At 43.3% G+C, this 15200-nt stretch overlaps 2 protein-coding genes across 3 annotated transcripts; one reads left to right on the plus strand and one right to left on the minus strand.

Annotated features, from left to right (window-relative positions):
* Nucleotides 1-1015: 1015 nt before the first annotated feature.
* Nucleotides 1016-4535, minus strand: zic1 (zic family member 1 (odd-paired homolog, Drosophila)). The gene is made up of 3 exons (XM_049749173.2): nucleotides 2235-4535; nucleotides 1930-2093; nucleotides 1016-1846 (listed from the first exon to the last, which is right to left on the minus strand). Exons 1-3 carry the CDS (start codon nucleotides 3223-3225, stop codon nucleotides 1619-1621), a joined length of 1383 nt encoding a protein of 460 aa, XP_049605130.1. The 5' UTR covers nucleotides 3226-4535; the 3' UTR covers nucleotides 1016-1618.
* Nucleotides 4536-6359: 1824 nt separating this feature from the next.
* zic4 (zic family member 4) lies at nucleotides 6360-13889 on the plus strand. 2 transcript variants are annotated; one of them, XM_049749171.2, is made up of 3 exons: nucleotides 6360-7161; nucleotides 7285-7854; nucleotides 11796-13889. In XM_049749171.2, the coding sequence occupies exons 1-3, from the start codon at nucleotides 6726-6728 to the stop codon at nucleotides 12260-12262; spliced, it is 1473 nt and encodes a 490-aa protein (XP_049605128.1). In that variant the 5' UTR covers nucleotides 6360-6725; the 3' UTR covers nucleotides 12263-13889. The 2 variants fall into 2 exon arrangements, with proteins under 2 accessions (XP_049605128.1, XP_049605125.1); XM_049749168.2 differs by having other exon boundaries at nucleotides 6360-7854.
* Nucleotides 13890-15200: the final 1311 nt, after the last annotated feature.

Here is a 15200-nt window from a genome sequence, read left to right on the forward strand (position 1 = left end):
GCTTCCCCTCCCTCCCTTTTTTGTTTTTTTTTTGTTTTTGCTGTCCGTGCATTGCTGACAAAGACTTGTCACATGCACGACGATCACGACGTGATCTCTGGCTGCCTAATGGGCCGCTCAAGCAAGCTGCAGACAAACAATAAAGAGAAAAAAAACAGAGGGGGTCTTGAGTTGGGGGGGGTTCACTTTTCATGCTTTTCATGCACTGCTGCACCCCCCCCCCCCCCCCCTTCACTGCCCCCCACCCCCCTTATAAATCCAGGCGATCCCACAAACGGAAATAAATTAGATTGCAAAATGAGATTCCCCAACAATTAAGTAAAGCCAACTTATTTTTTTGTGTGTATACACAAAAGGAACAACCGGCGTGATTAATCGATTAAATTTGCACATTACTGCGGGGCAAAAGTGTTGGATGTTAATTTGGATAAACAGAAAGTAGGGGGCGCTAGGGTAGAGGTGTGTGTGCGCTCGCGCGTGTGTGGGCGGCAATTCGTATTGACTAAAGTTGCAAACACACGCTGGCAGTTGCACGTTTCCCTTAAATCAATCAAGCGATTCCAACTTTAATGAGTCACGTGGCTATTTTTTGAAATTATATTTTTTGGGGGGCAGTTATCAAATATTCGTTTTCGAGTTTTTGTTGTTCCGCAAATGACAACAATCAGGGAAGAAAATATTTTTGAACTTGAACTTTTGAAGTCATCTGCAATCGGTTGCTATACCTAATTAAATCAAGCCCAACGCATTGTTTTTTTTTTTTGCATTTGTATTTTTTTAATCGTTGTATATAGTACGAAAATGTATCCAAACATTTGTTTGTGTTGTTGATGAATCGAAATTAAATTTGACATACGAGCGCATTTCTCCATAAATACCGACCACTTCTAAAAACATGCGGATAAATATGGAAAATTGAGCTAGTTATACATGTATAATAATAATAATAATAATAATAATAATAATAATAATAATAATAATAATAATAATAATACTTCCTTTCAGACAACACAGGTAACTTTTAGTGTATATTTATCACGTATACATAATAAACAGGTTGACACGGAATTGTTCAGGCTTTTTTTCACTATTCGAGACGATTTCGTCGACATGACATTTAAATAACAACAAGGATTAAAAGTGTGCTACTCCAACGGGACCTTTAGGGACGAGAATGCTGCACGGTGTCTGGCTATACATGATGGCGGAAAAAAAGCACATTTAATACTATAAGCTCGACCTTGTAATACTGGTGATCATTCACATTTGGTACACGACTAGAACATTCTTCTTCAGTGGCGTCTATTGTCCATATACCAAGGGAGCACAATTTTTTTTCTTCACAACCTTAAGATATTTACAAAAAAAAAATATTACAGGTATGTTTCTTTTCCATCTCGGTTGTGGTATGTACAAAAACAATTCCCCCTACGTCCCCCTTTTTGCAACTTTTGGAGCAGTCCTTAGTTAAAAATAAAGAAAAGTTGGCTCCTTCTTTTCTCTTTTTTGGTCCATGCACTCTTTCAGTCCACGCTCCAAAAAGTCTTTGCAGTCCAGAAAAAAAAAAAAAACACCTTTCCATTTTTAAACCCACCCAATTTCCCCCCCAAATATTTTTTTACACGTACCATTCATTGAAATTGGACGTGAGCGCGCCGCTGTGGCTGCCCGCTGTCGTGGTGGTGGCGGCGTGGTGCTGCACCGCCACAGGGGCCGTGGGCGATATGGAGCTGCCGCTGCTCGGGTTCTCCGCCGACGGGGACACGATGGTGGGGGGCGTGGACGACTCGTATCCCGAGCTGGCCGCCGGAGACGGCTGGGAGCCCGGGTTGCTCGCTTCGTGTACCTAGGAAACAATAATAAAAAAAACGTTTTACGCTTACAAAAACGCAAGTTATGAATCCTTTTATTTTTTGAGTGCGATTTTACCTTCATGTGTTTGCGCAGGGAACTCGGGTGCGTGTAGGACTTGTCGCACATTTTGCACAAGTAGGGCTTGTCGGAGGTGTGCACGTGCATATGTTTCTTGCGGTCGCTGCTGTTGGCAAAGCGGCGATCGCAGCCGTCGAACTCGCACTTGAACGGCTTCTCACCTGAATTCAAATAAGTGCGTCACTTTGCTGCAAAATAGCACGCATGCACGCATCGACTTTTGATTCATTTGAATTTCATTTTTCCCCGCATCCTGACTTTTTTTTTTTTTTTTTTTTTTTTTAGTTTTGGCGATGCCTTACCCGTGTGCGTCCTTTTGTGAATTTTCAGGTTTTCCGAACGCGCGAAGACTTTCCCGCAGCCGGGGAAGGGGCACGGGAAGGGCTTCTCGCCCGTGTGCACGCGGATGTGATTGACCAGCTTGTACTTGGCCTTGAAGGGCTTGCCCTCGCGGGAGCACTCCTCCCAGAAGCAGATGTGGTTGGTCTGCTCCGGCCCCCCCACGTGCTCCACGGTCAGGTGAGTGACCAGCTCGTGCATGGTGCTGAACGTCTTGTTGCACGACTTCTTGGGGCTTGCCAGCTGCTCGGGCTCGATCCACTTGCAGATGAGCTCCTGCTTGATGGGCTGCCGCATGTAGCGGAAGAAGGCCCCGGCGCCGTGGTGTGCTGCCATGTTCATGTTCATGGGGCCGTAGCCGTGCAGCTGCGTGGACGTGTAGTCTGAGCGCGGGCTCGTGACGTGGCCGTACTGCTCGGCCGCGGCGCGACCGTACACGTCCCCACCGAAGCCCAGGCGCATCTGGCCGTTGACCACGTTGGAGGACGCGTGGCCCGCCGCCTGCTCGTGCAGCCCCGGGAAGAGCAGGTGGCCCGCCGCTTCCGAGTGTCCGTGGGGTCCCGCGGCGAAGCCGCCCGCTGCTGCCGCCGCCGAAGCAAAGAGGCTGTGCTGCGCACCCGCCGCCTCGCCGAACCCACGGTTCCTAAACAGAAAGTCCCGCGTGGAGTTGAAGGCCGCCGTGGAGTAAGAGCCCACGTGGCCCGGGTGGTGGTGGTGGTGATGGTGATGGTGGCCCAGGGCGGCCGCCGCCGCGTAGCCGGCGGGCGCCTGCGTGGAGAACGCCGTCTGCTCGTGGGAGCCGTGGTTGATTTTGAAGGCGCCCATGCCGTCCGCGAACGGGTTGATACCAAGCGCCACCTCCCGCTCCGTCACCTCACCCGTTGAGTGGTGCCGCGTAGAGCCGAAAGTGGTCACTCCTATGGCGGGGTACTGGGGTCCGGCGTCCAGGAGCATCTTCGCCCACTCGGTCTGTGCGCGCGCCGACGCGACTGAAGACACGGGTGAAAAAATCACGCACAGATATTCGTCCCTCCCGCCCCCTCTCCTTCACTTTCTCGATCTCGTCCCAACTCCCCCGAAATCGTCCGAGTCTTGTTTATTTTCTACGGCGCCTTTCTCGCGCGCATCTTACACCCACGCGCCCCCCGTAAAAAAAAGAAACCCACGCGCTATTGTCTCTCGTGTTTTGTTTTTGGGACGCTTGATCTCCTCGTGGCGTGACTTTCACCTCCTCGCTCGGGCGCTGAGCTGCAGACTGATAGTCGCAATCATTCCTGCAGATAAATGAATTGCAAAGACAACACGGTCCAGCCCTGATGAATGGGGAGGGGTGGGAGCGGGGGGTGCTGTCACGTGAGGACCCGGCCGCTCGTCGATTGGTCGGCACCTACAAGCCCCCCCATCTACCTCAATAACATCCACTCAACAAATAACAATCCACGTAGCAAGACGATTGGTCTCTTTGCATCATCAATCCATGCAGGTTTTTTTTTTTTTTTTTTTTGCGGGGTGGATTGAAAGATTTGGAAGAGGGAAAAAAAAGACAATTTGGCATTAATATAAACATGAATACAGTCAAGAGAGAAAGGTGCCTTCACTGTTGGTGTTCGAGACATTTTGCACCAAGTTTGCAAATTTATAATGACGTTAGCCGAATAGCATAAAAGTCAAATTTAAAGGCTTTTGGTAAACAATGTTTTTTTTTTTAACTTGCATGTTAACTAAACCTGATGAGGTAAGCTAACGTTGAGCTTTTCTGACATCGTCAATGTTTCGTTTAATTAAAATTTACCTACTTGTTACGAAAATGATTCCCATTGTAAACACAGAAAGTCACATCTTTTTGTACAGCTATGCAGTCTTTTTGCAAACGTTCTACGTTTTTTTGTGTGCATGAAATAACTCACCAAAAATAGTTCCTTTGCAATGAGCTACACATTCCCAACATGTTTCTAAACATTTCCTATATTTTCATAGACACCCCCTTTGCTCCTTAACCTGTTTTATTAAACACTTTGATGAGAATGTATCCCTTCTCGATGGGCTGCACGTGCCGGGTGTGTCGCTTTCTAAACTTTTCTAGAATTTCCCACATTTCTTGTATTTTGGTTCTTGTCAACAACTTCCCACATTCTTTCGCTGAAATCACAATTTGATTCCTTCCCACTTTTGTGAGGTCTTATCATTACTTTCAAATTTTTGTTTTGGGGGAAAATAACTCCCGTTATTAAATCTGGTACATTCCCAAAAACCGACACCCCCCCCCAAAAAAAAAAAAAAACAAACAAACAAAAAAACACATCACACCCAAAGTAAATACAGTAGACTTCATCGTCCATTTTGAAGCATCTCGCCTTCCACCTGGACTGAATATATAGGCCGGCTACGTTGCTCTATAAATTGTCAAGTGTGTGTGTGTGTGTGTGTCTCCGTGTGTGTGTGTCTCCGTGTATGTGTGTGTGTGTGTGTGTGTGCGTGCGTGTGTGTGTGTGTGTGCGTGCGTGCGTGCGTGCGTGTGTGTGTCTTAAGACCTTGTGGGTTGTCGAATTTATCAAGTGGGATTTGCGGCAGGAACCTGTGGCTGCCCCCGAGTTCAAAAATCCACGTGCAGACTTTTTTTTTTTTTTTTTTGCCATACGAGCCATTAAAAAAGAATCGACTCTCCCCACACACAAGCGTGCGCACGCACGCGTACACACACACTTGACATTTGAATGAATGTGCTCTATAGTGTGCAGCATTGTTTTTTTTTTTTTTTTTTTTTTTTTACAAATTTCCGTTTTAAACGAAATAGATACTTTTTTAACGTACAATAGGGAAACTTTCTGTTGCATTTTGTGTTTAATGAGCGTAAAAGTTACACACAAGTGTCAAAAACAAGTTAGAGTTTTCTGAAACCTACTTTTTACGACTCTGAATTTTAAAGTAAATAGTTGCCACTCTAAGTTGTTTGTTTTTAAAGTCAAACTAATGAACATCCGCACGAATAAACTCCCCGTTCGCTTTGCTAGTATTATATGCCCTTAAAAGGAAAAAACTTTTCCTTCTTTCTGTTTTCACCTGTTTCCTTTTTAAAAATTAACATGTCAAACTCTTGGCTGACAGCGTCCAGCTACACTTAAAAAGGTGAGTCAATATTTATAGAGGGGATGGCTCGCAAAATTGTTTATCAAGCTGTTTCGGAGCGTGCATATGTGTGTAATTCAAAACTGCGGAGGGGCTATTTGCGGTGTACATTCAGTATGCATTCTACAATGGAACCATTTCCCCATGCATTTGATATACACAAACTATTTTTACTTGACATCAATTACTGTTTTTTTAAGCGTTAACATAGTACACTGAACGTAAAGGCTCGTGCAAATTCGTGCAAATTTCCGTCAAGAAAAATACACTTTTTACCGTTTGACGCGCGCTCGTGTGCTCAAAAGTGACTCGTTGCGTCTAATTCCAACGCAGAACGCGGCGAACAAGCTCAGCTTTTCCATCGGCTGACTTCTTTCGTACTCGCACGCCGTTTCTCTTTTTGAACTTTTTTCCCCCCATGCATGCATATAGTCTGCATATGCAAGCAAGCGCCACCTCCTCTGGCAACCATCTGCTGCTTACCGTCGCTTCGGCTCTTTCACCGACAAACCAAATTAGCCCGGATCGTGACAACAGGTCCTCGTCGTTGTTACGTTTGTTTCACTTTATTTCATTTTTGGATGACAACTACGACGACGGCGAGAGGGAGAGCTGATGATTATTTTGAAAGCTGCGCGTGCGGACCCCAAAGTAAGAGGATTTATGCTTTGCCGGCTTTTATCCTCCTCCTTTTTAAAAGGCGACTTCCCCGTTGGCAAGTATAGGGAAAAAAAAGGAAAAACGAATAAAGAACAAGGATACTAATAAGAAGATATCACACGGCATAATTTGACCAGATATGCCCTGACCATGATTTGTTTTTTAATCCGGTGAAAGAAAGGAGTGGGACCTCCGGGCACAAAAGAGAAGCCGCCTTGTATCCGGATTAGCCCCCCCCCCCCCCCCCCCCCTCCCTTTTTTTAATGCCCCCTCCTTTTTTTTAATGATACAATAACGTTTTGCATAACTTTTTCTCCCCTCTCTAGCGTTGCCTGACGGCAGTGCGCATGCCCGCCCCTACTCACGCTCGCTGGTCACCATTTTTCTTCTGGTTGGGGATGTGTCACCGGTGACGTCAATCAGCCGCCTCTGACCAATTAGAGCGCGGCCCGATTGTTTGGCTCCGCGGGTTGCGAGCGCCCACCGCGAGCCACTATTCTCTATCAAATGCGTCCTGCTGCCCAGCGAATGTAGCCCCGCCGCTACATACAACTTTAGAAAGTTTTTTTTTAGTATTTCGGAATTGCGATTAAAACAAGTTTGTCATCATTATTGTTTTGCCCGCTGTCAAGTGCAATAATAATAATAATAAAAAGATTAAAGGAGGAATGAGTGCCGACGCGCTGAGAAGCCCCGCGATGGACCCTGCCTTCCCCAAACGGAATGTGGCGCTGAGATTAGTTGACTTGGCGGGGGCTCACCACCACCGCCGCCACCACCATCATCATCACCGCCACCCTGCCCCTCCGAGCGTGACAGGCTTCCCGGGGTTCGGCAGCCATCCGCACTCAATGGCTCACGCACACCCCGGGGAGATGACTGCGGAACCCTGCCTGGGGCCGAGTCCATTCGGGCCAGAACACATGGGGCACTCGGCGGCCCTCAAAATCAGCCCAGCCCATCATTATCACCAGCAGCACCAGCCTCAGCACAATCATCACATGGCAGGCCACAGTCAAGTGGTCTCCAGTCAAACGGGAGCTTTCGGGGCGACGCCGGTGCCCTACGCGGGTATGACGCACCCGGCTGAGGCGCTGACCGCAGGTAGGGACTTCCTCCGCGCCATGCCGGTGCTGGCCGACCATCATCACCACCACCACCACCACCAGCAGCAGCAGCACACTGCCGCCGCCGCTTCTCACCACGGAATGTTTGTCTCGACAACAGGTAGCTACCCCGCGCAATACGGCCACGACGCCGGCAACCATGCGCTCTTTTCCGGGCTGCACCAAGAGCAGCCTCCGGGCGGCCAACTCCGCTTGGGACTACCGGGGGAAGTGTACGTGCGCTCGGAGCACTTGGCGGCGGGCACCCGAGCCGATGCATTTTACGGGGGGCTTAATCTGAATCTGGGCGCGCACCACCACCCGCACGCGCACCAGCACTCTCCTCACGGAAGCGGCGCATTTTTCCGCTACATGCGGCAGCCCATCAAACAGGAGCTGATCTGCAAGTGGCTGGAGCCGGGAGAAAAGCGCTGCGCACGCACTTACGGCACCATGCACGAGCTGGTCACGCACGTCACCGTGGAGCACGTCGGCGGGCCCGAACAGGCCAACCATATCTGCTTCTGGGAAGAGTGTCCGCGCGAGGGCAAACCCTTCAAGGCCAAGTACAAGCTGGTCAACCACATCCGCGTCCACACGGGCGAGAAGCCCTTCCCGTGCCCCTTTCCCGGCTGCGGGAAAGTCTTTGCGCGCTCGGAAAACCTCAAAATCCACAAAAGGACGCACACAGGTGAGTTTTTCTTAGGAATTACGCGTTTTTCGGGCACTAAGTCATTTTGAGTGTTATGGTTTGGAGGTGTGTGTCTGGGGGGGGGGGGGGGGGGTGCATGGGTAGGATTATGGCAGCTCACTCATGCGTTTGACGCTTGGACCGCTTGTTTACACCACAGCACAAAAGAGACGTGCATGTCTTATTAGTGACCCCACCCCCACGTGCCACCCATATACCCCCCCCCCCCCCCCCCACACACACACACACACTCTCTACCTTAAGTTTGCCGCTGTCATGTCCAGACACTAGTTGCCTGCTTTATTGTAATGGCATCAACACTGTTACTATTGAATATCCCAGGTGTGCAACCTGTGGTGTGTGTGTGTGTGTGTGTGCTATTTATGCCCCACCCCTTTTTTTGTAAAGGTATAAACTAAACAATTTACATACAAAATATATATTAATGAACATCTGAGGTATATTTAACAACACTACAAAGCGAGCTTTTTTAAACATATCTAATGATTGGGGTTCAAATTTTGAGTTCACAATCTTTTTTACAGTGTTAAATGGCTGCAAATATATACAGAAAAAAAATACTTAACTTTGGCTAAAATGTCCCGTCAACATGTTGGTGTGCAACCTGTAGTACGTGGGCCACATATGACGGCCGAGTACATTTGATTTGGACGAAACCATTCTTATAAAGTCTTATCCCCAAACCCATAAAATATTAAAATGTAGCCTCTGAGGACCGAGGACTGAGAACTCAAATGGTGGAGTAAGGGGCTCATACACACATTATTTCTTATTTATGGAACACAGCTGAAAATATCCCTAATAAAACTTCTGCTATAACTGGGTCATACCATTGGTGTGCAACATGTGGCACATGTGTTATTAAAGGTCCGGCTACAGGAAACAAAATTGTAAACTACTGTAAAATATGTCTATATACTTATAAACATTTCATTGTACAACATTCAATAATTCACACAAGATTTTCTTTAATTTGTTTATCATTTTAAATATTTTGTCAAAAAACTAATCCTCAAAGGACTAGGTTAAACTCAAATGGCTCCCAATGGAAAAAACAACAACAAATCCTGCTGTTGATACTCCATCACTCATGCTGGCAGCTGAATGTGTTGCTTGCCTAAAAATTAAAAAAATAAACAAAAAATTACAATATTGAATTGAATTCCTTTATTGTCACGTTAACGCAGTGTTAACTGTGAAAATTAGTTTGGCATCTCCACATGGCAGGTTATGCACATACATATATATAACAGTATAAAATACAGATAAAATGCAACACAAAAACAAAATAATAAACAAGAATCAAGTCTGCGTTTGAGCGGTCAAAGTGCAAAGGTCTCATCATCAAGTCCCCAATCACATTTTGTCATTAAATTAATCCTTGGAGGACTATAAAACTCGAATGATCTCCGATGGGGAAAAAAACATATTTGAAACGCATGATCTTGATATTAAATTGCAAGCATAAGTTGTCAACATTGTCCCCAATCACTTTTTTTTTTTTTAACTAAAGTACTTTTTTGCCAAAGTGCTTGCAAGTATGCCTGACTAAAATTAAAACAAGAGTTTTTTTATTGTCAATTTTTTCCAAAACTAATGGTTTATAATATTTACTATTATTGTTTATCTTTAAAAGTCTTGTAACACTTGAATTTTTGTTCCAGGGATCAATAAAGGATTTCTTATGAAAAGGTCTTCCACTACCATTTATACGCTATACTAAAATCATAGGTGACTGAAAATATCATCTAACCTAAATTAATAATAGTAATAAAAGTAGCAACCCACATGCCCTCTCTCAACATGCAGTGTGTGTGCAACCTGTGGCTCGTGGGCCACGTACAGGCCCTGCCCTTATCTTTAATCTGGACCCTCGAGTAAAACCAATTGTTATAAAAGTTGAAAACATTTAACCCATAAAAACATTCTTCGTCACGTTTGTTTTTGTTTTCATAAAGTGGCCCTTACAGGACTTGGGGGAGAAAAAACTGAAATGGCTTAAAGTGGGAAAACGTACGCCACCCCCCCCCCCCCCCTGCTGTTTATATGATAGTACAAGCATAGGCAGTAGCAAACATTGCCTGACTTAAAAAGGATTGTCCCTTTTTTTTTTCTTCACACGCACACACATGCACACACACGCACACATACACGGCTTATGTATTATTCATATAATTTGCTCACAGTACCTAAGTACAAATCTGTTAAATAATTTTGACTCCCGAGGGTCCTCATGCTCCTTTATTTTTAGTGTATCATGTTTAAAGCTATAAAGTGTGGTTATGATTGAGGTAGTGGGGGTGGAGGGTGGCTGACTGGAGTGGGGGAAGGGGGTGGTGTTAGTGGTGGTGTGTGTGTGTGTGTGTGTGTGGGGGGGGGGGTTGTCCGCCCCTGGGGTCTTGCTTGCTCCTCCATGCTTTCTTGTACTACACTAATACCCTTGATTGGCTCTCTCAACCCAACAGCTGAAGGTCAAATTGATATTCAAAAAAGCGCAAGTGTAATTAGACAGGCCCAATTACATGTGCTCAGAAAGCCTTCGTGCTGGAGCAGGAGTTGATTTCTGCCTAATTTATTCACACTGTCCCGTGTGTGCGTAAGTGAGTGCGTGTGTGTGTGTGCGTGCGTCATGTGTAAAACCGTATTGAAAAGAAGAAAGAAGTATTCGAGCTGGGCATCACAATGCAAACAAACTTAGCCTTGAACTGTGTATATAATACACACACATGCGCACACACACACAGCAGTGTGATTCAGGGATAGTTTACATCAAGTGTCAATCGACAAATATTGTGCAAATATAGATGTTTATATAATATTTGAAATTTATTTTACAAATCTTAGTGTCTTTAATGACGTTTTGTTTAACTGTTCCAATATCTGTGCTACCTCCACACATTTAATATGTAGCCCTTGATATCTAAATATATTGACATATTTATGTATAATTTTTTTGTTTCATATTTTTGTTTGGTTTGAAAATCATCCACCATATATTCGTTTTTTTAAATAACAGTATTGTGCATGCAAAAACTGTGGTGGTTTGGTATTTTTTAGTACAGTTTTCGATGCTAATATTGCGTAAATATTAAAAGCTATCTAAATCCACTCCCCAACATAGTGCTTAACGTCTTCATATATTTTTGCAACCCCCCCCCTCAATTTTTCCCCATATAGAGGATGTAGTGTTCAACCTGTGGTACATGGGCTGTATGAAGTTCATGTGAAGCTTTAAACTGTTCCACCAAGCAACTGGACATTTAGTTTCTCCAAAGCCACAGAAGCACTTTTCAACCCAAAATACAAAGAACATATTACAAACTTTGTTGCATCGTTCACACCCCCCCCCCCCCCCACGATTACAATCTCCAGGTGTGGCTCCCTCTAGTGGTACACAAAAAATAAATTTAAGGTTGAACTACATCATGTTACAGTAGCGCTTTGATATTTTTAAATTAGTTACGGTTCTGTTGTATTTAATTTTAAATACATTTGCATTTAGTTTAATTTCTTTTCAATTGTCATTTAGATTTTTTTTTAACTTGAGGGGAATTTCTCGAATCATATTCAAGCATATTTTAATCTGCAATTTATCCTACAGGGTTTTACAAAAATATTAAATACTGCATAACTTTTTAGGAGTAAATCTTTGCCATGTTTGTCATCTCTTGGGTTTTTTATGCTACAGGGTTTTACAAAAATATTAAATACTGCATAACTTTTTAGGAGTAAATATTTGCCAAGTTTGTCATCTCTTGGGTTTTTTATGCTACTGTATTTTAATGTAGGAGTATTTTCTTTTTCTTTTTTCGCTCTCCGGACTATGAAGAATGACGTCACGCTTCTAGTATAAAGAAGCCAATTAATGGCACTTTTTGTTTGTTTGTGTGTGTGTGTTTTGCACGTGTGTGGGATTGCAGGTGAGAAGCCGTTCAAGTGCGAATTCGCTGGCTGCGACCGTCGCTTCGCGAACAGCAGCGACCGCAAAAAGCACTCGCACGTGCACACATCCGACAAGCCGTACAACTGCAAAGTGCGTGGCTGCGACAAATCCTACACGCACCCGAGCTCTCTGCGCAAACACATGAAGGTGCACTGCAAGTCCCCTCCGCCGCCCAGCTCCGGCTACGAGTCGTCCACGACGTCCCTAGTGTCTCCCTCCTCCGACCAGGGCCGCGAGCCACCGGCGCCGCCGCCGGGAGGCGCGCCTGGCCCTGGCACTGGCACCGCCTCCGCCCCCTCCTCGCACCCGGCCAACCTGAGCGAGTGGTACGTGTGCCACAGCTCCGGGGCCAGCGGGGTCCACAGTGGACCCTCCACGCCTGACTCGGCCACCGAAGAGGACGAGCCCTCGTACAGGGACCGGGACTTGAGGGACAACTTCTAGACTCGCTGCCAAAAAAAAAAAAAAACAGAAGCGACTTCCCCCCCTTTTTAACGCACAATAAAAAAAAAAGACTTCATTTTATGGACCGAGTCGTGTTCAAATCATCTGTGGACTTTGTGGTCGGCTACATTGGAGTGCAGGGGTGGGCAAACTGTTGTCAACTTGGGCCACGTTGGATCTGGAATGTTTTTGGACGTGATGAAGTGGAGGGGAGTAAAATATATTAAAAAATAATTCATTTAACATTAACATGCATTAAAAATTACATTAGTTTTTTCATAATCACTTTTATAATTTTTGCATATTTTGCTCCTTCAAACATTTTAAGAATACCCCCCCACACACACACCAAAGCCAATGTAATTATTTGTAGACAGTGTGTGTGTGTGTGTGTGTGTGTGTGGGGGGGGGGGGGTTCCTACATGTTGGATTTTATTTCAAAATATTTTCCAAATTAACATTTTTAAATATATACAATTTTAAATAAGCATTTTACATATATTTTATGACATGGCCCATTTGTCTGTTAAAAACAAAATAAAACTAAAGCTAAAGTAATTTCCTACATGTTGGATTTTATTTCAAAATATTTTCCAAATTAACATTTTTAAATATATACAATTTTAAATAAGCATTTTACATATATTTTATGACATGGCCCATTTGTCTGTTAAAAACAAAATAAAACAAACATTAATTTACATGTAAGTAATCCTCATAATTTAGTAATCAATATTATAATTCATATTAATGTGTCTATATAATAATTCTTTATTTCAAGGTCAAGATTCAATTGCATTTACAGTAATTTGTTTAGCCTACTAATGAATGCCAAATGAGCAAACCTTGATGATGATAATAATTTACAATCTTCATTTTAATGAACCGATTTTATTAAAGAAAAAAAAAACTCACCAACGTTTCCCCACCCCGACGTAGACTTTTCGGGCATGCTTTTTGTGCAATTACCTTCTTTTTTTTAATTTGTAATTGTATATAAAATGTTCTTCTTTATTATTTATTTTTCAATCTGGTTTTGTATCTAAGAGCCAAAGTGCACGTTTCCGAAACTCCTCGAGGCCAAAATGTACATTTTGTAAGTTTTGCAAATGTTGTCCATGTTTGGTAGTTTTGTATGCAGGCTTTTTGGTTGTTGTTTTTTTCGCTTTTGAAATACTGAGCGTGGAAATGTAAACGTTTCAACACGTTTTTGTGGTTTTTGTACCAAGTCGGGTCCTTTTTTTTCTTTCGCCTTGGTCCCCCCCAGCTTCGAGCAGCACTCTATAATTACGTACCGAACTGCCTTGTCACTTTGTGAGTATTTTCAACAGATTTTGACAAATTCATGCGAAGTGCTTCTTCAGGTGCATTTTTTGCAAACTTGTGCTCTTGTCAATCTCTTCTGTCGTTCGGCTGAATTGTTTTTCCACTCTTGTGACTCGCACTGATTTTTGTAAATTAACTTTTTTTTTAAAAATGGGGAATGTTGTCTTATTTATAAAAAACATTTTAGTATTTTTTTTAAATGCAGAAAGTGTTTTTTCATGGTTGCTTGTATCGTTTTTGCAAAAGGGACCTTTTTAGTCTTATTTTTTCAAATGTAATTTTTCATAAATGTATTTATTGCAAAAAAAAGTGTCTCTTGACTTTACTTTATTTTGCCACAACTTGCGTCAAATTAGTGTGGAGTCTTATAGTGAGTTTTGATATATATATATATATATATATATATATATATATATATATATATATATATATATATATATATATATATATATATATATATATATATATATATATATATAAGGGTTTCTTGAAACTTCATCCATGGACCAGCAGGCGCGTTTTAGGGCTGTGTCGGGCTCCACAGTTGGTCATTTTTTATGCTCCTCAATCTATCTATCTATCTATCTATCTATCTATCTATCTATCTATCTATCTATCTATCTATCTATCTATCTATCTATCTATCTATCTATCTATCTATCTATCTATCTATCTATCTATCTATACACACACACACACACACACACATTTTTATAGTCAAAAAAAAGTTCAGGGTGAGATATTTTTGTGTAGTTTATTATTGCATCGAAAAGTCTGAATTTTCTGTAGCTCAATTTTTTTATTTGCCAAACTTTCTATTCAAGTTAGAATTTTAATTTTTCATTTTTTAGTGTGGTGGTGGGGGGACAGAACCAGACCCACGTCTCAAACATGTTTATTCTGCGTATTATCATTTTTAGATATATTTTTCCATCTAGCAGAGTTAATTCTTTCATTTCACTTTTGTTTTTGTCAACGGTTCAGCTTTGAAACAGGAGCTGTCTTTCTTTATTTTACTTTTTTTACGCATCTATTTGATGCAGCAAGTGTTTGCGCGTGTGTCAAGTGTTAACTTGTCGTGGCGGTGGTGCGTGCCAAGCAACACTAACCGCTAATTCGAACTTCAAAGTGCATCAAGACACAAAAGGAGCACTTTTTTCCATCCTTCTTTTAAGTTTTTTTTTTTTTTACCTCCCTTGTTTTGTTGTGACGCTGCATTAAAATTTCTATGGCAATGGCCGAGACAAAGTGTAATGATAAGACTAGGGCTAAGGGGAAAGCGGGAAGGGGTGGGGTGGGGGGGGCAATTCCGCCGACTCAAAGGCGTCGCCTGCAAAGAATGTAATATTCGCTTCCCCCATGGGGTCGGAAACGCTAATCTACATGCTTTAAATCGGACTCGAAAAGAGGAGAAATACTTTCCCCCCGTCACACTGTGCACCTCTGTTCATATTTTAGCTTCAGTGTTCAAAGTGAACTTTTGGGCCGACTTAAAATGCATGAAAAATGACTTTGTGGAAGTGGGTGGAAACACCGTCTTGGCCTAGAAGTGCGTAACTATGCGCGCTTTGTGGAGCGAGCAAACAACACGGACGATGCTTTTCTTCCCACA

This window comes from Syngnathus scovelli, chromosome 18 (genome assembly GCF_024217435.2).
Source record: "Syngnathus scovelli strain Florida chromosome 18, RoL_Ssco_1.2, whole genome shotgun sequence".
Classification (NCBI taxonomy): domain Eukaryota; kingdom Metazoa; phylum Chordata; class Actinopteri; order Syngnathiformes; family Syngnathidae; genus Syngnathus; species Syngnathus scovelli.